The 26,269-nt window shown below is 32.7% G+C and overlaps 1 protein-coding gene across 1 annotated transcript; it reads left to right on the top strand.

Moving 5' to 3' along the window:
* The first annotated feature begins 21,417 nt into the window (after positions 1-21,417).
* On the top strand, positions 21,418-23,039 carry LOC124935000 (keratin, type I cytoskeletal 9-like). Its single transcript, XM_047475468.1, has 3 exons — positions 21,418-21,790; positions 21,890-22,039; positions 22,189-23,039. Exons 1-3 carry the CDS (start codon positions 21,418-21,420, stop codon positions 23,037-23,039), a joined length of 1,374 nt encoding a protein of 457 aa, XP_047331424.1.
* The last annotated feature ends 3,230 nt before the right edge of the window (positions 23,040-26,269 follow it).

The following is a 26,269-nucleotide window of genomic DNA, read 5'->3' as shown; positions in this document are numbered from 1 at the left end:
CATATATCTCGCATCTCTTCTTTACTCATTTCATTATCTTTCTAGAATACGAAAGGTTTTTTCTATGTTTTCTTGAGTGTTGTTGAGTTCTTCTCTCATACAAGTGTTCTTCGAGTTTTTCACTAAGTCAAATGTTCTTCGAGTTTTTGACCCGTCATATTTCTATTAAAACCCGGTGATCAATTCAGTTACTTTTTCAAGTTCGCTGCGTAGTAATTCAAGTGTTGAATCACTACTAGATTCTTTGTACCTTGTGAGACAACCATTTGTGATAAGCTTCGACACAAGGGGAGAGGGTGAAACCGTTTTAAGGGAAATGTGCTAAGCACATACCTCGAATCAACATTTTATTTGGTGATTTTGTTCTTTGTAATATTAAATTTATTTAATTTATTTGTAACATTATTTTATATATATTTTCTGTAATTTTAAGACAAGATATCTAAAAATCTCATAACAGTTTCATTGTGCTAAGTTATTTAGTAGTTTTTAACGTCGAAAATCTTTATCTTTGATGTTTCAGAAATACGAGTTGCGATGTTACAAATAGGTGATGACTCATTTCGACAAGTTGAAATTATTCATCTTAAAAAGGAGAAGAATCGATTAATAAAGAAAGTCTTTATTATACATGTATATTAAGTTAATTATTAACTTTTTTTTTGTCAAAAGCTTAATTTTATAAGCTAATATAAAATAAATTAGAAAACAATAATATATTTTCTTTTAAATTAAATGTTTGTTGGTTACTAAAATTATTATTAATAATAAATGAAAAGTAATTAAAAATTTAAATTTTTAGAGAATTGATGGTTATATTTATTAATAGTAACTAAAATTAATTATAATTGAAAGATATGGTTTCAGTTTTAAAATAATTAATTATAATATATACATTCTTGAATTGATTAAGCGTTATAATTAATACGAATAAGGTATGATTATTATTAAATAAAGATAGATGATCTATTTATTTTATGTACTATATTTTTATTATAGTTTTAAGATATCATTTTAAATGTGTATATATTTGTTTGTTTATAGAGTCAAAAAAACGAATAAATTCTTCTAATTAAAAGAAATAGAAGATTAAATTAACGATAAAATTGGAGACCAAGAAGTTGAAGAGTTGTGTAGATTGAATTTGAAGAGCCAAAAAGAGACTCATAATTATGCATTATTAATAGAGAGAGCCTATATGGTTCTAGATCTCAATAATAAGATTTTGCTTCATTTGGTCTTTAGAAGGAAAAATCTTAATTGATTTGAGAAATGATGTTTCATATGTGCCGACATCATCGGATGCAAACGTGCAACCAAAATTAAATGTTCAAGCGACATCGGCCAAAGATGCTTGAAATATTATGAGTTCTTTTGTAGAAATCATGTGACATGATGATGAATATTTATTTGATTAAATATTCTGATTTCTTTTATAGAAATAATATGTTGAAATTAATATTTTAATTGATTGAACATTATTGTTTCTTATATAGAGATTATGTGAAGAATGGTTTATATATGAATAAATATTGTAATCTCTTATATAGAAATTATATATGAATGATTTATTCAATTAAATATTTACCATAAGAGTTATCTTATTTTAATGATAATTATAACACAAGAATTGTGTGGTAATCTCTTAATTAAAAAAAACATTGAATTAAAATCACATAGATGCGTGTTTTAAAAGGTACTAACATTAATGTGAGGGAAAATGTTTATATTGATAATAACACAAAGTATTATTATGTATATTATGATAAATAGAAGGATGATCTATTGTTAGAGAAATATGTTTTTCATAAAAGATAAAGTTGCGCTAATTAACATAACAAGAAAATGTCTTGTTTAAATTTGCTTAGTTGATGCTCAATTTGATTTTATGAGGGTTTAAAATCAAGAGATGTGTTTTTCTTTAATATTATTTTCATAAAAATTTGAAGAGAAGATATCTTCAAAATAGATTTTATGAAATAAATTAATAAGAAAATTGACTTTTAAAGTTTTGTATGACTTATACCAATGTTATAATAATGATATAAAAATTTTGATCATATTTTGATTTTAACTGAAAAGTTAATAAATGTGACAATTGTGTATATCATGAAGACAATAAAAGTTGTTATTTCATTACGTTTCTTTATACCATATTTTTATCGTTAGAAATTACGATAAAAATGATTAAATCCTTTAAGGATGTGAATTGCACTAAACGAGGTGTCATAAAAACCTTTACGTCTACAAGTGAATATGTTGACACTTGAAAGTGCAACTATATGTGTCGAAATATTCTAACAAATTTTTTTTTGTGAAAAATGTAATCGTTTACCACGAAGGCATAATAGTTCAAAGACATTTTGTCTACTAGTTGTCAAGTAAACATAATATTTATAAAAAGAATGTTTAAATGATAAGTATGTATGAATGACTATGATTATTAGAAGATATTCCAAGATTGTCTAGAAAGAAATTTCTAATATTGTTGATAATGATATGAAACTAGACAGACTTAGATTAATGACAAATCTAGACATACACGTCTTAGACATAATTTCATTAGACTATACTCTCTAATAAAGTTATCACATTTGACTATATTTGTCAAGGATAGCATGTGGGATCCATAACTAAACTATTAAATAGAGAGTAGTTTGAAAGTCTTATAAATACATGAGCCTACAATAACTTGGTATGAAAGAAAAACCCAACATATGTAGACTGGAGATCCCAAAAACTAGGTTCAATAGGACAACCTAATAGTACTGACTTAGAAGTTTAATGTTGAGAATTTATCCTATAACAAAACAATATATATTTTGACGAGGATAAGCATATCTCTTTTAATGATTCTTTGCGAGCAAGAGATCACCTATATGAGGGAGAGTGGGGCCGCTTCGAAAGAATTGCACGACTCAATTTAGACTCTCTCACAGAACCAGGCGCATGTTCTATGGACAAAATGAACACAACAATGAGCTTGACATTTATCAAAAGAATTCTATGTGAAAGTGTGTAATCGTTTACACAAATGGTAGAATAGTTCAAGGACATCAAGTCTACTAATAGGCTAGTAAAGTTATTACTTTCGTAAGGGAAGGTTCAAATGGTTACACCTACATTCCTATGTAGAATTCAATTGTTGAAACTTTCACTAGGTTAATTTTTAAATTTCCATTAATGTTGGGATTATTGGAATTTAAACAATTCCATTAATTAATAGAAATGAGGAATGTTGAATAAATTAATTAATTGTAATTAATCCAATAAAAATAATTCATATTAAATTCAAATGTGAATTTTTAGTGAATTTAATATCAATGGTTAGATCGAATTCCCAAGAGTCTTGAATGTCAAGAGTCTAGGAATGGCAGTCGGTTGGATAAATTATTAGTCGTCGATTGTTAAATGAATTTATTGTGATGGATTAATTTTCGGCTATAAATATCCCTCATGTTGGAACTCTTCATATATCTCATATCTCTTCTTCACTCATTTTCATTATCTTTCTAGAATTCAAAAAAGCTTTTTATTTGTTTCCTTGATGTTCTTCGAGTTCTTCACTCATTCTAGTATTCTTCGAGTTTTTCACTTAGTCGAGTGTTCTTCGACGTTTTAACTCGTCATATTCTTTTGAAATCCAACGATCGATTCAGGTACATGTGTAGTTCGTTGCGTAGTGATTCCAGTGCTGAATCACTACTTGATTCGTTGTAACTTGTGAGACAGACATTAGTGATAAACTCCAGCATAAGGGGGACGGTGAAACTGTTGTAAGAGAAAATGTGCTAAGCACATACCTCAAATCAATATTTTTTCTAGTGATTTCGTTTTTATAATTATTAATTTATTTAACTTGTTGTAACATCATTTATATGTATTTTCTTTTATTTCAAGACAAGATATCTATATATCTTATAAAAAAAAAGTTATACTTTGATTCTCAAATGTAATAAAGAAACAGAGATAAGAGATAATCCTAAAGGAGATAATCCTAATATATGAATAAAATTATGAACTAATATATAGTTCATCAAATAGAAGAAAAATCAAATTAAGAAAACATCATTTAGGACTAAGATAACATCATTTACTCCCTCCATAGTTTGCACCCTCCATTACTAGATCTAACAAAGTGGATGGGTCAAACGCTGACTGCAACAACCACAGTAAGTGAACCCTTGGGTTATTGCCGAAGTTAGTTTCACCTTGTTGGGGGGTTAAGGAGGATATTGAACACTAGTGAAAATATAGGTTTCTGGTAACGATGCTTAGTAACGGCGGTCGAACGCTCTTACTGAAGATTTTTATCAGTAACGGCTATTAAAGACTGTTACTGTTATAAACATATCAGTAACGGCTTTTAAAGACCGTTACTAATAGAAGGAAACAGTAACGGATATAAGAAAGAACCGTTACAAATAATAACAAGTTAATTTTATTTTTTCAAAATAAATGTACAGTAACGGTTTTAGTATAAACCGTTACTGATACTGTCTTATGATAAGATTTGTGAGAATCTTATTAGTAACGGATTTGGACAGATACCGTTACTGATAAGTATCAGTAACGGTTTTTAGTATAACCGTTACTGATACTGTCTTATGATAAGATTTGTGAGAATCTTATTAGTAACGGTTTTGGACAGATACCGTTACTGATAAGTATCAGTAACGGTTATACTAAAACCGTTACTGATACTGTCTCATGATAAGATTTGTGAGAATCTTATTAGTAACGGATTTGGACAGATACCGTTACTGATAAGTATCAGTAACGGTTTTAGTATAACCGTTACTGATACTGTCTCATGATAAGATTTGTGAGAATCTTATCAGTAACGGTTTTGGACAGATACCGTTACTGATAAGAATCTGTAACGGTTTTACTATAACCGTTACTGATACTGTCTCATGATAAGATTTGTGAGAATCTTATCTGTAACGGTTTTGGACAGATACCGTTACTGATAAGAATCTGTAACGGTTTATCTAAAGCCGTTACTATACTCTAATTTTACCCTTACGTCGTTCTCTTTCTTTTTTCTTTTTTCTTCTTTCTTTCTTCTCTCTTCTCCTTCGTTTTCCTTCCTCCGCAACCGTCGTCGATCTGCAAACAGGTAAGTTCTTCTTCTTCTCCGCTATGTCTTCTTCTTCTCCGGTTCCGCCGCGGGGTTCTTCCTCTTCCTCGCTGTCTTCTTCTTCTCTGGTTCCGCCTGCGGGTTCTTCTTCCTCTTTCTCCGCTCTGTCTTCTTCTTCTCTGGTGCCGCTGCGGGTTCTTCTTCCTCTCCGCCGCTGGTTCAAACAGAATTCTTCCGCCTCGCTAGTTCTTCTGCATTCAGGTAGTAACACTTCTCATTTGTTTATCTAGGGTTTCACTTCTCGTCTGCATTCTGATATTTATTTGCTGCCCTTGGCTTATTTATTATATTGCTTTCTTCATTGAACAAGATAGATGGCAGTCTATCTAGTTTATTTTTCTTAGGGTTTATCCTATACTTGATTTATTGCCAGTTTTTTTGATGCATCATTTAAGTTGAATCATAACTTGGAACTTGATTTTGGGTGTTTTTGGAATCCTAGTTTAGCTTGAAATTATCCAAGATGAAATCATCACAGAGTGTATTTGAAGCTGAATGGAGATGATTTTGGCAAACAATAACGGTTCAGGTCAGTTCTTTCTTTCAATATTTGACAAAATTTGTTTCTTTTGAATGTATTTCATAAATCCAGGTTAGTTGATGCGTTTCTATTTCCTCTATTTGGCAGATTTTTTTATGTTTTGCCCTGTTTGAGTTGTCCCTTCTGTTGAGTGTCTAAACGCTGCTTCTCTTTCAAATTCAGGTTATTGTATCAAACACTAACCTCGCTGATGATGATGAGACACAACCCCCGTTCTGAGGAGCAAGATGGAGGTACTAGTGTTTGATTAAGTATTTTGTTATGATCATATAATTCTGTATTAATGTTAGGATCAAGATAGTTTTGAAATGTATGTGTTATTTGAATTACATTAATTAATGGTTTTTGTGGATTTAAGATATGATTGTAGTTTGTGGATGATTGTTGTTTTGAAATGATGATTGTGGTTTTTTATTATTGATGATTATGGTTATGGTTATTGATGATTGTGGTTTTTGGTTGTGGTTTATATTTAAATATATAAAAAAAAACGATTATTGTTTAGTAACGGTTTTATACATTAAAAAATCGTTACTATAATTTTGCTCTGTAACGGTTTAACAAAACAAAGACCGTGACTGAAACTTCTCAAGCATCAGTAACGGTTTTTCGAAAACCGTTACTGATATCCAATACATTCAGTAACGGTTTTACCTCGGCTAATACCGTTACTATTATCCAATGACTATTAGTAACGGCTTTCGAATGCCGTTACTAATGTCTGAGAAGTTTCTGTGACGAGCGTGTCTGTAACGAATGGTAACGGTTTTATTTGCCGTTACAGATACTTATTAGTAACGGTTTTTGATACTTTCAGTAACAGTTTTTGCCCTTACTGATACCTCTTTTTTCTACTAGTGTGATTAGCAGGTTGAAATCGAGCATCATTGCGGGCTCTGTCGTTGTTCAAGTTTTGGGATCGGTTTTTATCGATCTTTTAAAACTTGTTAACTATGACCTTGATTCATGGAATAAAGAATTTGTAATACAATTTGACTAAAAATATTCAAGACCTCAAATTGTTGTTCTTCTCTTCAAATTTTGCAATTTGGAGGATCTTAGTTATCCTTTTCAGAAAGGTAGACAAGAATAAATGAGAGTTTATTCATTCTGTGTATGTTAAGTGAGAGACATGTTCATGACATGAGATATCAAATCTCAAATTGATCAAGTTCAAATTGATCAGGGCATCTACCATTCTAAAAGGATAACTAAAAAAATCCTAAAATTGCAAAATATTGAAGGAAAAGAACAACCAATTTGAGGGTCTTCATTTATTTACGAAATATTTTTTGAGGGAGTATCGATTTTAGTAAATATGTAATACAAATTCTTAAATCCATGATCAAGTCATAGTTAAAAAGCTTGAATAGATCGATAGAACCCGATCTCAAACACGATGAAACAATCCTCCCGATTACAACGACGAGCCCACGATGTTGCTCGATTCTAATTTCCAAATAATTGTGGTAATTTTGTCCCTTATTTTAATACTCCACCAGGCCATTTGGACGATGTTAGTTTTGATCCTTATATTTCACCAAACCATTTCCTCGTCCATCCCAACCTACTAATAATATCCTCCTGAATACCAACAAGGAGGATCAAACTTTAACAACAACATGTTCACTTACCATGGTTAAGGCAGTCAGCATTTGAGAATCAGTATGACCCAACCGCGGTTGGACCTAGTAATGGAGGGAGTAACATGTTGGATCTTCTTGTAATAATATAATGGTGCTAGTCCTTCTAGATGTGAAACCTCCATACATTGACACACGTAAGAGTATGTCTCAAATAATTTATGTCTCTGATAAATATAATCGAATCTTTATTATTGGATTTAATCTTTCAATTTATTTTCAAGAAAACTGTTGTTTTAAAGAATGTTTCACAAAATGTTTTAAGTTTTGAGAACCTTCAATCATAAATAGAGATGCATCTTATCCTACTGTAGAATGGACAATTTGAACTTAAGAAAAGTTATAGGTTGTCATATTACTTAGTTACATGTATATGCAGCTAAGTGATTACTCAAAATCTTAAGGTTCGATATGATCCTAGCCTTAATATATGAAATCATATATATATATATATATATATCTATATATAATATATATATATATATTATATATATATATAGTATATAGATATATAATATATATATATATATATATATATATATATATCATATTATATATATATAATTCTTGTATGTTTAGTATTCCAGGGAAGAAAGAAAACAATAGGTTGAACTTACTATTTGTTGACTGAAGATGATTCAATGGAGTCCAACCAGTCGGAAATAGGTCAATTAGAACGGATCTAGTCACTCCTTCCTCAATCATTGGGGTGGAGGTCTCACGTGTCTTGATTCATACGAAGCTATCATCATCGTTGTTGAAACGCTATTACAACCTGTTAGAAATTGTGTTTATTGCTCCCTCTTTTTAAGTGTTATTACTCATTTTGTCTACCTTTTTAATTAATATTAAATTGAAATCAATAAATCATTATTTACATTGTTTTATTATAAATTTAGTCTAATATTTCCTTTCAAACTATATTTTTTTTAAGTAATAAATGATTTTGTTTATAGGAATATTTTGATAACCCTTATATTTCAAAATTTGATGTTATTGTAAATTGTCAAATTAAAATTAAAAGTATTTTCTATTTTTGATAAAATATTTTCTTTAAAAAATCATAATTCATATTATATTATAGTGTTTTTATCTTATTTGAATTGAGATTATAGTGTGATTTTTACTTACATTTGATATAAAAAAAATTTATGAAAATAAATTGATAAACTTTTCTAGTCAAATAATAATATTTTATTTTATACCCAAAAAAGTATAATATAAGATATTAAAATTAATTACAAATAGATAGATTAAACAGATTTTAATATCAAAATTAATACTGTATAAAAATTACCTATCTAATTCTAAATCTTTCTAATATGATTTTTTCTATTAAATTTTAAGTAATAAACATTAATTTAATTTAAATCTTTCCCTCAACTTATAAACCATTGTCTACAAAGAAAAACAAAGAGAGTAAAGAATGTTAAAAATTTACAAACACATTTACCAATGCAGTAATGGCAAAGGAAGAGAATGCGTGGATTTAAAAATTATACTTTGCAATGTTCTTTTATTTTTTTTTAACTATTTTAATACAAATAAATTAATCTTATCTTAGAAGTAAATCCTTCAATGAATAATTTAAAACATTAAAATCAGATTCTCAATTTGTACTATATTTTGTTCGAGTAAATATTACATAAGAAAGGTGGATTTAATTTTAGTTATATCACCGATTATAGTGATATAGATTCTATCAATGTAATTAGTCTCGCGATATTTGTAATCAATACAGGTTGTGTTTAGTTGAAAGCATTTATTATTTTTTGTTTGTGTAACTATTTACAATCATATTATGGAGTGTATTATTTTAATTTATTAAATTTATCATAATCTGTTAACTATAATTTTTAGATATCATTAACTAATCTATATATATAATAATGCGTAATTTCAAAGTGTCCGAATTGTCGGGTCGAAAGTTATGGTTAATTTGAATATATATGTGAGAGTAAATGGATATTTGGGTCGGATATGGGTTGATCCACGTCCATAAACTTAAAATGGTTAAAAATAAAATTAAAAATACAATATGTTATGTTTCGATAATGTAACCTAACAAAATAAGTACAACTATTTAACTAACTAAACTAATAAGACTTTATATTTTAAATTTAAGACCAATTGATGAACATGGGACATTCTTAACAATATGTTCAATTTTTTTATCCAACTAATATATATATATATATATATTATAATGTTTAATTTCAAGTGTCTGGATTTCCGAGTTAGAGTCGTGGTTAATTTCTATATATATGTAAGAGGTAAATGAATATTTGTGTTAGATTGTTGGTTGACTCGCCCATAAATTTAAAACAGTTAAAAATAAAATTATAAATAATATATATAGTATATATTTCAAACTTTCAACATAACAGAATAAGTACAAACCATTTAACAAATAGACTAATAAGACTTTATATTTTAAAATAATGCTTAATTTCAAAGTGTATGTATTACCTGGTCGAAAAACTGTGGTTAATTTGAATATATGTGAGAGTAAATGGAAATTTGAGTCGGATTGTGGGTTGATCCACCCATAAACTTAAAACGGTTTAAAAATAACATTAAAAATGTAATAGGTATGTTTCGCACTAACAAGCCAAAAATATTATATAAAGTTTCGAACTTGAAAACCTAACAAAAACAAGTACCATTATTTAACGAACCCTTTAATTTCATTCATATATATAATATATATTTATATTTATATTTATATAATAAAATTTAATGGTGAAAAAGAGAGTTTAGTTAATTATGAATGAAATTGACACATTTTTTTTATTTTTGTATTTAAATAATAAATCAAAATAAATTCAATTAATAATTCAAAATTTATGTAAAAACAATATTAATAAAATCAACATTAATAGATAATAATAATTCGTTCATATATATATAATACACCCTAAGGAAAAATTAATAAATTTTAAAAATAAAAAATTAATTTAAATGAATTAAAATTATAAGTATTTATTAAATATTTTAAAATACAAATATTATAAATATATATGTTTAAGTGTTAGTAATATAAATTATATATACATATAAGAAATTATAGATAAAAATTAACAATCTTATATGGTTCAATGATTGAGGATTTAATGCTACATAATGGATAATGGAGATCATAGTTCAAATTCCGTTAAATCCAATTTTCAAACTATTAAAAAACATTGATGATTTATATGTGAAATAAAACGTTGATTTATCGAAGTAAGGAGATGTAAGTCGAGTTTGAAATTATATTATTTTGATTAATCAAAGTAATAAGGTCACGCTATGAGAAGTCAATTGAAAAATAAATTATTCATACGAGGATTTACTATCCTGTCATCCAACTTCAATTAATACACAAATTATTCATACGAGGATTGTAAATTTAATTATGGGTTTTAGTTGATTTTTTTTTTCTTAAATATTTTTGTTTTAAACAATAACAAATTAAAAGATTAGCTTATTATATTTCTAAAAAATACTCTTAGGGACTTCAATCCCAAAGACTTATAAAATTTAATGTTTTTAATTGATAAGCATAATCTTTTATAAGTTAAGACTTTAGAATGGGTACAAATAAGTTGGTTGCATTTATAGTTAATATATTAATTTAAATTTATTGTCAAATATTTTTTATTGAATCGTTACAATAATATAATATAATGTTAAAGAATTTTTATAAACCATTTCACATAAATTAGGAATAATTTTCTTTTTATTAAGGTTGATGACACTCAAATCCAAATAACCTTTTTTTTTTACTTCTCTTTGTTTTTTATAGACATGGTTTAAAGTGTGAGGGAAAGATGTAAATTAATTAATGTTTATAACTTAAAATTTAATAAAAAAATATATTAAGAGGATGATTTAGAATTAGATATGTAATTTTGAAATTGTATTAATTTTTAATATTCAATTTTTTTAATCTATGTATTTTGTAATTAATTTTAATATTTTATCATAGTATTTTTATGGGATAAATTCAAAATTAGTACTTAACTAGAAAAGTTTATCCAATTATTTTAATAAAATTTCTATGTCAAATTTAGAAGAAAAAAAATCACACTATAATCTCAATTCAAATAAAGATAAAAACACTTTAATATTATATGAATTGTGATTTTAAAGAAAATATTGTACCAAAAATATAAAAATTCCTTCTAATTTAACTTTTGACGATTTATAATGAACTCAAATTTGAAATTTAAGAGGTTAACAAAATATTCATAAGCAAATTAATTTACTACTTAAAAAAATAGTTTGGAAGGAAAATATTAATTTTTATATCTTGACGCCTATTTCATTTTTAAATACCAAATATTAATTGTAATTTAAATAATATAAACTTGAATCCTAAACACAAACAACTTAAGAATTTCTTTTTCTCCTACCACACCAGCTCTCGTCTCCGACCTCACAACACATTTTTCTAATAGAACCACATTTATCATCGACCAAATCATGAGCATCTAGGTAATAAAACTATGCTATATGTATTGATATTTATCATCTAATTTATTTGGTGTTAATGTTGATCCATTCAGCCTAATGACTTCCCTTTCACAATAACATACTTGGAACGCTAGATAGACGAATTTCGAGCCTCGCGACCGAGGAACGTTGTTTCACTCCACAATGAAATTTTACAAAGGTGATGTGTAGGTCGTAATAGCGTTACAACAACGATGATAACTTCGCCCAATGATGTGAGGAAGGAGTGACTAGATCCGTTCTAATAGACCTATCTATTTCCAGCTTATTTTGGCTCCTTTGAATATTCTTCGTCAGCAAATAGTAAGTTCAACGTTTTTGTTTTCTTTCTTCCATGGAATAACTAACATGCAAGATATATTCATTTATGTTAGTATTCTGGTTTTTGATTAATCGAAAACAAATATTATTTATCTATTTGAGACTGCAACGCTCAAGACGTAGAATTAAATTAACAAAAGAAAAACATTTTATAGAGAAGATAATAAATATAAGATTGGTTTTACCCCAGATTTCAGCACACAAATACTATTTTCTTATGTGAATCACCTCTTTCAAACAATATTATTGTCATTAATATATGTTATTACTTGTTAGAAATAAGAAGCAATACAATACTTCATTCTATTTCATCTTCAATCATCATTCATAATTGTGATTGCTCAATATATATGTACACGATTTCATATGCAAAGGCTAAGAGGCTAGGATAATATTGACCTTAATTTTCAAGGTGATAGTTGAGAACAAATCATACATACAAAGAATTCTTGTTCTTGGGAACCTTATTCGAGAAAGATATGGGCATCTATCTCATCATGCTGTGGAAGGAAAATTTTGTTATATAGAAAGTTAGGTAAAGGTTAAGCTTAACTGAGGTTAGTCCAAATATAATGATTGGCTTAAGATTTTGGGTAATCACTTCACCGCAGTTGAAAATTTTTAAGAAATGACTCGAATACGAAATTTTCTTTCATAGGATTTATATAGTTGAGAGTCATTTTAAGGAATTTAAATGCGTCTAAGTAATAAGACCTCATTTTAAGCCATTATTATTGTTAGACTAACCTGATTTTAAGCTTATCCTGTATCCTATCTTTATCGTTGAACAACTATTATCTTGAAAATAAATTGGATGATTAAATCCAATAATAAAGAGACAATTAAGTTGATTAGATATATATATTTATAAATAAGGAGGGTTCAATTGTAAACACTAAAGGTATACAATACGTTGTTATTCTCATTCTTGTATACAAGATTATCATATTAAGATCTACTAATTTAAGAATCTCAATATATTAAATTGATTATATTTATTATATTGAGAAACATTAATTTAGTAATTTCCAATATATTAAATATATTAAATTTATTACACCCCCGCAAACAATGTAAGTGGGCAATGTATGCTGAGATTGGATCGAAAATCTTCAAAAAGAACTCTCAGAAGCCCCTTCGTGAAGATATTCGTAAGTTTAAAGTGAGATGGGACATGAAGAACTCGAACCTGACCACGAGAGACCTTCTCACGAACAAGTGAATGTCCATCTTAATGTGCTTGCTCCGTTGGTGCTGAACGGGATTACTAAATAGGTAGATCGTACTCATATTGTCATAATAAATAAGAGTAGCGGTGGGAACCGGGCAATGAAATTCTATGAGTAAATTCCCTAGCCAACAAGTTTTGATACATTCGTAATTGCCCGGTATTCAGCCTCGGCACTAGAATGGGACAAAGTGGTTTGGCGCTTAGCCGACCAAGAAGATTATCTCCTAAGAAAACACAGTAGCCAGATTTCGAACGACGTGTGTCCGGGCACTCACCCCAGTCATCACTAGTGTAAGCCAAGAGGGATGTAAAAGAGGATGGAGACAAATGCATTCCAAAATCAAGAGTTTCTTGAATATACCGAATAATTCTATTTAGATTCTCCATGTGTACCTCTTGAGGATCATGCATGAAGAGGACAAATCTGTTGCACCGCATACGTGATATTAGGACGAAAAATTTCAAATATTGTAGAGCACCAACTAGGATGCGGTATAAAGAAGAATCTGACACAAGAGAAGAGACTGAAGCCCCAAGTGTCGGTGTGGTATCAACCGGCGTAGTTAACGGCTTACCAAGTGTGGACACAAAATTTGTAAAGCGTTTGTTCCAAACTTGAGGAGCCTATTTCAAACCATACAGTGATTTTTTTCTAACGGAAGACATTATGAGAAAATTGAGGAATCTCTAAACCTAAGAGGCTGATGCATGTATACAACATCATCAAGAGTGTCATGGAGAAAAGAATTCTTTACATCCAGTTGGTGAATTGACCATTTCTTCGATAGGGCAAGACTGAGGACCAACCGAATAGTGGTCGGTTTGACAACAAGACTGAAAATCTCCCCACAATCAACGCTAACTTGTTGAGTTTTTCCATCACCTACAAGACGGGATTTATTCCACTTAAAAGAACCATGAGCACGATCTTTATGAGTAAAGTCCCATAAAGAACGAATAATATTAATATCAATTTGACGGGAAACCAAGTCCTACATCTTATTAGAAATTAAAGTATTAAATTCTTCCTACATTTCTAACTTTTAGTTCAGATCCTATAAGGTAGCTACAAAGTTAAAAGGTAATGAGATTTAGACTCAACAAAAAAAAGGTTTAGAATATGTTTTGGCCAAAACACCCCCCGTTGACATCGAGTGACCAGTCGAAGAGAAGAGGGGAGGATGAATGAGAGGTGAGGTGGAGCTGGAGGTGGAGGTGGAGGTGGTGGTGGTGGTGGAGGTGATGGTGGAGGGTGGAGGTGGAGGTGGAGGTGGAGGTGGAGTGGAGGTGGAGGTGGAGGTGGAGGTGGAGGTGGAGGTGGAGGTGGAGGTGGAGGTGGAGGTGGAGGTGGAGGTGGAGGTGGAGGTGGAGGTGGAGGTGGAGGGTGGAGGTGGAGGTGGAGGTGGAGGTGGAGGTGGAGGTGGAGGTGGAGGTGGAGGTGGAGGTGGAGGTGGAGGTGGAGGTGGAGGTGGAGGTGGAGGTGGAGGTGGAGGTGGAGGTGGAGGTGGAGGTGGAGGTGGAGGTGGAGGTGGAGGTGGAGGTGGAGGTGGAGGTGGAGGTGGAGGTGGAGGTGGAGGTGGAGGTGGAGGTGGAGGTGGAGGTGGAGGTGGAGGGGGAGGTGGAGGTGGAGGTGGAGGTGGAGGTGGAGGAGGCGGAGGGGGAGGAGGAGGAGGAGGAGGCGGAGGTGGAGGAGGAGGCGGAGGTGGAGGTGGAGGCGGAGGTGGAGGTGGAGGTGGAGGTGGAGGTGGAGGTGGAGGTGGAGGTGGAGGTGGAGGTGGAGGTGGAGGTGAGGTGGAGGTGGAGGTGGAGGTGGAGGTGGAGGTGGAGGTGGAGGTGGAGGTGGAGGTGGAGGTGGAGGTGAAGGTGGAGGTGGAGGTGGAGATGGAGATGAAATTGTAGACTAATGATGAATCACATATGGTGATGGAGAATGTTGGGTCAAATTATTTTGAATAAGGATCAAATCATTTTGACTAACAAAATTTTGATGATGAATTTGTATAAAACCTAAAACTAAGCTGTCTAAATGTCTTTGTGCATGTGCATCAAAACGTGTTAAATTAGACTTAGTCTGAATGAGGTTCATTAGACTTACTAGTTAACAGATGCGTAGTTAGACATGCAGTATAACATGCATAGTTAGATGTGCAGTCTAACAGATATGTTGTTAGACGTGCAGTCTAACAGATACGTAGTTAGACGTGCAGTCTAACAGATGCGTAGTTAGACGTGCAGTCTAACATATACGTAGTTAGACGTGCAGTCTAACAGAAGCGTCATTAGACATGCAGTCTTACAGGCGTAGTTAGACGTGCAGTCTAATAGATACATAGTTAGACGTGGAGTCTAACAGATGCATAGTTAGACATATAGTTTAACAGGCGTAGTTAGACGTGCAGTCTAACAGATACGTAGTTAGATGTGTAGTCTAACAGATACGTAGTTAGACATTAAGTCTTACAGATGCATAGTTAGATGTGCGGTCTACAGATACATAGTTAGACGTGCAGTCAAACAGATGAAAGTTAGACGTGCAGTCTAACTCCTTCAGATTAGTCTGAAGGGACACGTAGTTAGACGTGTCGTCTAAATCCATTAGACTTGGTAGTCTAATAGATCCTACTATTAGACGGGGGCGTCTAACTTCATTAGACTTGTTAGTCTAATTGGAGCACGTCTAATGCCCTGCTTCAGCAGTTTCTTGAAGCTAGCATCCGTTTACCCACGATCAACTAGTTGTACGCTACTTCTTCTCCACTATTCCGTGCAGATTAGTACGACAGCCAATTACATCTAGTAAATTAATGCCACGTAAGCAAATATTCTTCCCACTACTTGTTTCTTGTAGGACAATCCTAGAAGAATATTCGGCGTACTACCAGATTGGTACGGCCATGATCTTTATGCATAAAGTTGATGCAACTGTGTACTATGGAGGCTTTCCAATGGGTGCTTGCCACGTGTCGTTCCAAAAGATCCGACCGTTGGTACCTGCTCTCTATTTAAAGATCATCAAGGACAACGTATGAATATAGACAGATACACAATAACACACAAGCTAGACACTTGATACGAAAACTTGCTTGTTGAGCTTACAATCTGACGAATTGCTTTCTTGTTTTATTGTGTTTGTACATCAAGAGAGAGAAAGAGAATCAAAGTATTGTCTAGTTGAGTGATATTCTTCAATATACTGAAAGTTGAACAGAGTTTGTTCTGTCAACAGTGAGCTAGTTGTGCAACTATATTTGATTCTAAGAAAAGTATAGTGAATCCTTTCGGTGGTTAGAAGAAGGGGTGACGTAGGAGAGTTTTTCTCTGAACATCCATAAACATCTCTTTGTGTCATTTACATTCTGTCATCTTCTCCTTCATTGGTTCTCAGCTTCAAACTTGAGAAAATGTTTCCGCACTTGAATCGTTCAAGAGTTTGCAAGGGTTTGTGTAGAATAGAAAGTGATTTAAATCCCTAACAGTATTTCTATCAAACCGCTTTTGCACGAAGTTGTCATCAATGTTAGACCCATGTCTCTATTGGTGCCACCGATCCTTTCAATTGGTATCAAATCCAGGTTTCTATTCTCAAGTTTTCACTAAGAATGTCGACCATAACCAACGATGCCAGTGCTACCGCAATCCCCACATTCTCAAGAGAAAACAATATTTTTTGGAAGAAGAGAGTTTGTGCTCATCTTTCTTCTCTTCATGAAGATATGTGGAGTGTTATCACAAATGGTCCCATCAAGATTGATAAGGAGAAATCCGAATAGACCAGTGAAGACAAGAGGATGAAAAACCTCAATAACATGGCATTAGACGTTTTGTACAGATCATTTGATGACAGTATGTTCAACTACATCATCGAGTGAGATACTGCCAAAGAGATCTGGGACAGACTTACCCAACTGTGTGAGGGCAATGAGCAAACAAAGGAGAACAAGATTATGGTTGTCACTCAACAGTTCGACAGTTTCAAAATGCGTCCCAGAGCAACGATGAATGAGTTCGACATAAGGTTCAACCAAATTGTCTCCACTCTATCTATTCTTGGAAAGACCTATAGCAACAGTGAGATCGCTATCAAGGTCATGCATGCTCTTCCGAGGGAATGTGATATAAAGACGATGGGTATGAGGAATCTAAATACCTCAACAAGATCTCGCTCTTCGATCTGTTTGCTGATCTCAAGGCCTATGAGTTCGAGTTGAACTCAAGGATTAAAGAAGATCATTCCACATCCATTATCATTGCCAAAGCGTTGGTGACTGCTGAAGAGTCACCTGCTACTCCTGATGTGAAGACAGCTGCCCAGCAGCTCAGCAACAATGTTGTGTCTCTCTTCGTGAAGAAATTTGGCGACTTCATGAAGAAGAGCAACTCTAACTCAAGCTCTTCAAATTCTAATGAAAATAAGAAATCCAAAGCTAATATTAAGTGTTATAACTGTGGAATTCTAGGTCATTACCAATCGGAATGTCAGAAGCCGAAGCGTGATGAGAAGAAAAAGGACGAAGAAAAGGAGTTGAAGGCTCTTATGGCAAGGGATGGGAAGAACAGACGAAACTATAGTGACTCTTACTTCTCATCTAGCGATAGTGATGAAGACGAGGTTGCTTACTTCATGGAAAGAGAAGAAGAAGAAACTCAGGAAACTGAGGTATTTGATTTCTTCTCTAAAAAATTTTCAAGGGAACATCTGGTAGCTGCACTAGATGATATGGTCATAGAGTATAAAAAGCTAGCAGAATCCCTAAATGAAATAAAATCTTCATCTAAAGTATCTCAACCTATTTTGTCTCAAACTCAAGAATTAAAAACGTTTGAAAAAGACAGGATCGAGATCTCATCTATGAATGGGATGCTCAAAGAACAGATTCAAACTATTTCTTCTGAAAACAAAAGGTTAAACTATGTTGTTAGTGCTTAGACAAGGTCTAGAGAAGCTGTCAAATATCAGATCAGTCTGTTGAAACCTGTTGGATCTAGATCCGGTTTAGGATATGATGGCGATGACCCAAACCAATCATATAAGAAGTCAAACTCAGCAACATACAAGCTTAAACTAATAAGTTTTGTCAAAGAGAGTATAACTAACATTGAATCTGATCTAATTCATGAAGAGGTAGCTTTGAAGAATGAAATAACTTGTGTTTCGCCAACTGTTAGCTGACTGAAAAATAAGTTAGATGTAGCCAGCAAGTCTGGCAACCTAAAACCTGACTCGGTCAAGTAGTTTTACAAGAAAATCATCTTCAAAAGCTAAGGGATCAGTGGCTAGCAAGAAGGCGTCTGCTATATCAAAATCATACGCATTAATCACAACACAAAATGGGAAATCCATCAAAATAACTCAAATATGGATTCCTGAGGGACTAATTGATCGAGGACCCAATTGAATGTGGGTACCAAAGTTTGTAAATATTTTCTTGTAAAGGTGATACAGGAAGGCTGAAGGAAGGCTGCAGGAAGGAAGTATGGAGCATACTCTTCTGAGTATAAATTTTAGGAGATCAATAATGGCCTTTGCCATTCCAGAGGACTAAGTCTTTTATGTTTTAAAAATATTTTTGGTCATAATGACCTCAAAACATTTACTTATTCATTTTTTACATGCACAAAATGAGAGGGGAAAATTTATTATGAAAATAAAGATACACGCAGACAAAAAGCTTTAATCGGTCTATTAGACGAGGTCGTCAAAAAGAAAAAACATGTACTTAGACGTATTTGTACTTACACTCTATGCATCTAAGTCTATGTGTCTTGGTTAATAACATGTGCGGTTAGACGTTGACGTCTAATAGACGTTTAGATGTTTATAAGACAAGAGCAATTGGATTCTCACGTCTAATCAAACACATGTCTAATATGTGTTGTTCATGCGTAATTAGACGTCTACGTCTAATAGACGTTAGACGTTTATGAGACACGTGATTAGACGCCTACGTCTAATAAACCCATGCGTGTAATAGACGTTTAGATATCATAGATTAGAGAAGTAAGAAAAACGATTAACTATGTGTGTATTAGAATGATCAAGGACAACTGTCCCACGTGATTTGATATCTAATTTTCCCGCTCAAACATAAATATAGTCATCTCCGAATAATATGAAGACACGTGTCTTTCAAGTTAAGAGAGAATGACTAATATACCCCCAAAATTAATGATGACTGTTTAGAAAGGACGTCTAATATTAATTGATGGGTCTTACCCCTAGGAAAAGTGACGGTTAATCCATGCGACTCTTGGAAATCTATATAAGGACATTCTGCATGAGATTGAAACACTTTTTCTCTCTCAAGTCTCTCAAGAACCCTAGATTTCTTCAATCTTCTCTTTAAAAACCCTTGTTCATCTTGTGTTTGTTCGTCTTCTTTCAAAAATGGGCAATAAGAGAATCATCCTTGGACATTGTACTTTGCAGGTGGATTTTCCTTATGTCTATACGTTCGATCAGCAAGATGTGGTTGATATGTTCAGATCTCTGGAATACTCCGGTTTCGGTAAATATCTCGGTGGGCCGTTCATATTTTACGAGAAGGAAGTCCGAGAGTTAATTAAATCGGCAATTATGGTTGGCGATTCTATCACTGCAACGGTAAATAATACAGAAATTTCCTTCAATAAAGCATCCTATGCAGAGTTATTCGAACTTTTATCGGAGGGCCACACATTTAACCTAAATCTCCCATCAGAAATCACGGAAGAAATGAAGACTACTTTCTCAGCCGATGGTTCAAAAATCAGACTAAACGGGAGTAAGAAGGTTCTTCAACCCCAATTTATCTTGTTAAATGATGCTGTTGCTAAATCTCTTCAAGGGAGGGCGGCATCATTTCATCTTTATAGTCAAGACCGTTTTGACAATATGACGGCCATTTCCAAAGGTATTCAAGTCAATTGGGCCTCAACGTTGTTTATGAACATATGCGCGACGATTGACCCCAAGAATAGAGAAAGTGTGAGCTTTGTTGTTCAACTTAGCAAAATGTTGGAACACTTAGGGGTCCTTATGGGGGATTCTGAGCTGATCAACTATTGACGGGTGTTCAACGTTTTCACTGTTGCCAACACTCTTGTTTGAATGAAGAACACCAAGGAGTCCTTATCTGGAGCATCAAGCCAATAAACTGGTGGAAGATCCGTTACTCGCTCCAAACAACCGGCGGCTTCTATTTTGTCGACAGTAGCCAAAAGAACAAGAACCGTGAATGAATCAGAGGCTAGTTCTACTAGTCAGAAAAGTTCTTCGTAGAAGGATTCTGGAATAGTTGATTCCAGAGTTAAGCAAGGTCCCCCCGCACTTGCTGATATTCTTATGTCTCCCCTGTCTCCTGCCGTGAGCCAGTTGAGAAAATCAGCAAAGTCCTCAGTTTCAAGAGGAGAAAAATCAAAGGCGCCCAGGGTGTCTTCGTCTTTGAAAGCTTCGTCCAAGGTAACCCCCACTCAATCTAAGGCCGAAGTGCCTAAGATCAATGTTCCTGTGACGGAACAAGATTCGTTTGTTTCTGTTCCCGTAGTAGAACTTACTGATAGGCCAACTGTTGAGCCAGTTGGTCCAAATATTGAAAATTTTGACAGGATTTCATCTCATGTCCGTCAACCCGATTCAGTAGCTACTAAAGCTACAGTTTCTGTCGAACCAGAGCAAGGTGTTGTTCTTACCCTTGCTGCTGGTGCTGCATCTGAAAAAGTTCTTTCTTTGTCAGTTGAAGAGCCTCCTGTGCCCAAACTAGTTCAAGTAGAGTCCGTAGTGACTAGAAAGATTGTCCAGTCTGAAGCCACACCTAGGCTCTTTGCAAGACATCTTTCTGCCCACGAGTTAATGTGAGCCACTAGAAAATATGTTGGAATAAAAATTGGGGAACCAAAGCATACTCCAAAACCTGTTGAGGTCATTGGAAAAGGCAAAGAAATTGCAACCTACTCGAATGAGGAGATTTCTGAAGCAACATGCATCGTTAACCTAATGATGGATCAGGCCAAGGTAAAGGCTACTTAAAAGATCAAGATCTTCGATACTTGGGTCTTAAACAGAATGTCCAATAGGTATGATGAGGTCATCAAGGGAAAAGGCATAAGCACTCAATTGTTGAAGCTGGTCAACGTGGAAAAGAGAATCCTGAAATGGGCTAAAACTTTAGAGGTTTATGAAGCTCTAAAAATAAAAGAGCTGGTCGAAACTAATCTGAGAGGTCGAACTCTCTTTCCGATCCTCCAAGCCAGAAAAGCCAAATTCAATCCTTTGGAAAGAAATGCTGATGTAGAGGAGAAGGCTCTGAAAAGACTTGATGAAATAATGCAGGACTACATTTCCATCATTCTCAAGTACGTTCATGAAGTAGATTGCTCTGGGAATCCTTTAGGAAACCCTTCAGATGAAGATGAACCTATGCAACTATCCGATGATTGTGATTTTGCTCCTCCGGAAGATGAGCAAGCTACTGCTCTTCTCATTGAACTGTGAGACCTTTCTATTGAAGAAAAATGTTTATTGGCTCAACCCAAAGGTGAAAAGATTGTGGAACAAGTTCAACCCGATCCTATAATTGAAGAAGAAGTACTGGAATCCCTTGTTCTCGAATCAGAGGCATCTCTAGAGAAGGAGGCTGAAGCCAGTCATCCCATCAAAGCACGGTCTGAGGGGAAACCCTCGAAAGGCAAGGAATCTGATAAGACTTCTTCATTTAAGGGGAACCTGATATCAATGATACGTCCTCCGAAAGTTCTAAAGATTCTCCTCAACCAACTCCACTAATTACGGCTGCGAACATTCATGATCAAGTTGTTGACCTTCCTCATCATTCAGACGGTACGTCTGATCAAATTCACAAGGTATGTGAATATATTCTGGGTGATAAAGAAGAGAGAAAGTCTAAAAGTGATTTAGAGAAGGATGAACCAGAGCAGTCCCTGCATATTAACACTCATTTCAGTCACATTCGGACCGCTCCAGCAGATTCTCAAGAGATGTCATCAAATGAAGGAACATCCACCGGTGGTGCAAAGCTTATGAAGTCAATGACAGCAATGATGGGCACCCTTCAGAAGATTGTTGTTGAAATGCAATCCAACATGGTGAAGATTATGAAGACTCAAAAATCAAATAAGAAGGAATTTGCCTCTCTTCTCAAAACTCATAATGAAATGGAGCTAGCCATGAAGAGGAACACATACGAGATCAATATCCTCAACAAGACATACACCAAATTCGAAAAGAACTTCTTTAAATGGCAGACCGACTTGCTTGACTGCGAAAGGGAAAACTCCATTGAACTTCATCAAGAAGTCATGGATAGAATGAGCCTGATTCAAATTCAAATGGTTGAATTACAGGGTCATATGAGCAGAGCTGATGTTGAACGATTGGAACAAGATGATTCTTTTGCAAGGCAAATTCAGGTCGTTGAAGATGCTGAAGCAGCTGCTAATAAAGAGAAGAACATTATTTCCCATAACAATGATAATGTTAAAAAGGGGGAAGTAAGTTCTAGAGGTGGCAGTAGTAGTAGAGGAGGCGGCGGTGTTTCAACCGGCACCAGATCAAAGAGAAAACAAACCGGTGATGGAAGCTGCAGGCCAACCAAAAGAGGTGGAGGTCGCAGCGGTGATCATGGTGGTGGAAGTGGTCTTGGTGGCCGTTCTCTCCCTCCTTTGTAAAACCTTCTGAACGGTGAAGGATTCAGCGGTGAAGGATTCACCTACAGAATCGTGAAAAGGGAAGATCAATAATCTTTCTTCTTCTAAACTATATTTTGTTGGTTTGTGAACTTGGTTTTTAAACTTAGTTTTTGAATGATGGTTTTTGGAACTCATTTTTATAAATTGCGAACAAGGACTCTTTCTTTAAATTTGATGGATATTTAACTATTTAATTGCGCAAAGTTTTAACATCATCATCAAAATAGGGAAATTGTTGGGTCAAATTATTTTGAATAAGGATCAAATCATTTTGACTCACGAAATTTTGAAGATGAGTTTGTATAAAACTTAAAACTAAGCCGTCTAATTGTTTTTGTGTAGGTGCATCAAAACGTGCTAAATTAGACTTAGTTTGGATGAGGTTCATTAAACTTACTGGCTATCAGATGCGTAGTTAGACGTGCAGTTTAACATGCGTAGTTAGACGTGTAGTCGAACATATGCGTAGTTAGACGTGCAGTCTAACATATGCGTAGTTAGACGTGCAGTCTAACAGATGCGTAGTTAGACATGCAGTCTAACAGATGCGTAGTTAGACGTGCAGTCTAACAAATGCGTAGTTAGACGTGCAGTCTAACAGGCGTAGTTAAACGTGCAGTTTAACAGATACGTAGTTAGACGTGCAATCTAACAGATGCGTAATTAGACGTGCAGTTTCTTTATATCGGTTTTCTGAATTTTGCAGTTGTCTCTAAGGAAAGACTGAACTACTTTACTTTCCGATTTTCTTTATCCTGCACAAAAATTAACTTGGTTAAGTTCTTTAGATAATTAATTACTTACTAATTAATTATCTAATTTATCTAACAAACCACATCATCAAAATTATGTTATATATATTCTCTTAAGTTAGTTAATTATTTCTTTTTAATTTAATCTAACATACTTCAATTCTATTGCATCTTCAATCATGTTTCTTAATTGTGATTGCTCAGTATATATGTCCACGATTTCATATGCAAAGGCTAGGAGGCTAGGATAATATTGTCCTTAATTTTCAAGGTAATAGTTGAGATCAAATCATACATACAAAGCATTCTTGTTTTTGGGAACCTTAGCTGCGAAAGATATAGGCATCTATCTCTTCTACTGTGGAAGAAAAATTTTGGTATATAAGAAAGTTAGGTAAATGATAAGCTCAAACTAAGGTTAGTCCAAATATAATCATTGGCTTAAGATTTTGGGTAATACTTAGCCGCAGTTGTAGATTCTTAAGAAATGACTCTAATACGAAGTTTTTTTATAGGATCTATATAGTTGAGAGTCATTTCATAGGAATCTAAATGCGTCCAAGTAATAAGATCTCATTTTAAGAAATGATTATTGTTAGACTAACATGATTTTAGGCTTATCTTGTATCCTATCATTATCGTCAAAGTTTCACAAAACTTGACCGTTTTGTGAACATTTTTTTAAACAACTATTATCGTGAAAATAAATTGGATGATTAAATTCAATAATAAAGAGTTAATTAAGTCTATTATATATATATATATTTATATATATATATATTTATAAATAACGAGGTTTCAATTATAAACACCACAAATCGTATACATAATTGACATCATATTTTATCATTTTGAAGTATTTATAACCAAGTATTAAATTCAGTTATCAAAATCACATTGATTTATTTTATGCATTCTCAAAAGTTTGGCACTCATCAACTTGTATGGGGTTAATCTTAAACCACTTTTTTTTTTTTTTTTGCTAATAATACAAATAAACTAATTCTATTAATTAAATGAAAATGAGAATTTGGATAAATAAATTAAATGTAATTTAATCCAAATAAATATAAATTCATATTAAATTCAAATGTGAATTTTTAGTGAAATTTATTGGCAATAGATAAGATCGAATGCCAATAGTCTGGAAATATAAATAGCCTAGGAATGGCAGTCGTTGAATAAATTATCAGCTGTTGGATTGATAAATGAATTTATTGTGATGGTTTAATTTCTAGTTATAAATATCCCCTTATGTTGGAACTCTTCATATATCTCGCATCTCTTCTTTACTCATTTCATTATCTTTCTAGAATACGAAAGGTTTTTTCTATGTTTTCTTGAGTGTTGTTTGAGTTCTTCTCTCATACAAGTGTTCTTCGAGTTTTTCACTAAGTCAAATGTTCTTCGAGTTTTTGACCCGTCATATTTCTATTAAAACCCGGTGATCAATTCAGTTACTTTTTCAAGTTCGCTGCGTAGTAATTCAAGTGTTGAATCACTACTAGATTCTTTGTACCTTGTGAGACAACCATTTGTGATAAGCTTCGACACAAGGGGAGAGGGTGAAACCGTTTTAAGGGAAATGTGCTAAGCACATACCTCGAATCAACATTTTATTTGGTGATTTTGTTCTTTGTAATATTAAATTTATTTAATTTATTTGTAACATTATTTTATATATATTTTCTGTAATTTTAAGACAAGATATCTAAAAATCTCATAACAGTTTCATTGTGCTAAGTTATTTAGTAGTTTTTAACGTCGAAAATCTTTATCTTTGATGTTTCAGAAATACGAGTTGCGATGTTACAAAATAGGTGATGACTCATTTCGACAAGTTGAAATTATTCATCTTAAAAAGGAGAAGAATCGATTAATAAAGAAAGTCTTTATTATACATGTATATTTAAGTTAATTATTAACTTTTTTTTTGTCAAAAGCTTAATTTTATAAGCTAATATAAAATAAATTAGAAAACAATAATATATTTTCTTTTAAATTAAATGTTTGTTGGTTACTAAAATTATTATTAATAATAAATGAAAAGTAATTAAAAATTTAAATTTTTAGAGAATTGATGGTTATATTTATTAATAGTAACTAAAATTAATTATAATTGAAAGATATGGTTTCAGTTTTAAAATAATTAATTATAATATATACATTCTTGAATTGATTAAGCGTTATAATTAATACGAATAAGGTATGATTATTATTAAATAAAGATAGATGATCTATTTATTTTATGTACTATATTTTTATTATAGTTTTAAGATATCATTTTAAATGTGTATATATTTGTTTGTTTATAGAGTCAAAAAAACGAATAAATTCTTCTAATTAAAAGAAATAGAAGATTAAATTAACGATAAAATTGGAGACCAAGAAGTTGAAGAGTTGTGTAGATTGAATTTGAAGAGCCAAAAAGAGACTCATAATTATGCATTATTAATA

Source organism: Impatiens glandulifera, chromosome 4, assembly GCF_907164915.1.
Source record: "Impatiens glandulifera chromosome 4, dImpGla2.1, whole genome shotgun sequence".
Classification (NCBI taxonomy): Eukaryota; Viridiplantae; Streptophyta; class Magnoliopsida; order Ericales; family Balsaminaceae; genus Impatiens; species Impatiens glandulifera.
This window is presented reverse-complemented; position numbering and strand designations above follow the sequence as displayed.

Coding starts and splice junctions, on each gene's coding strand:
- LOC124935000 (XM_047475468.1), top strand. CDS start 21,418: ATGTCCAATAGGTATGATGAGGTCATCAAGGGAAAAGGCATAAGCACT. Junction 21,791..21,889: donor TATGCAACTATCCGATGATT/GTGATTTTGCTC, acceptor CTCAACCCAAAG/GTGAAAAGATTGTGGAACAA. Junction 22,040..22,188: donor TGAGGGGAAACCCTCGAAAG/GCAAGGAATCTG, acceptor CTCATCATTCAG/ACGGTACGTCTGATCAAATT.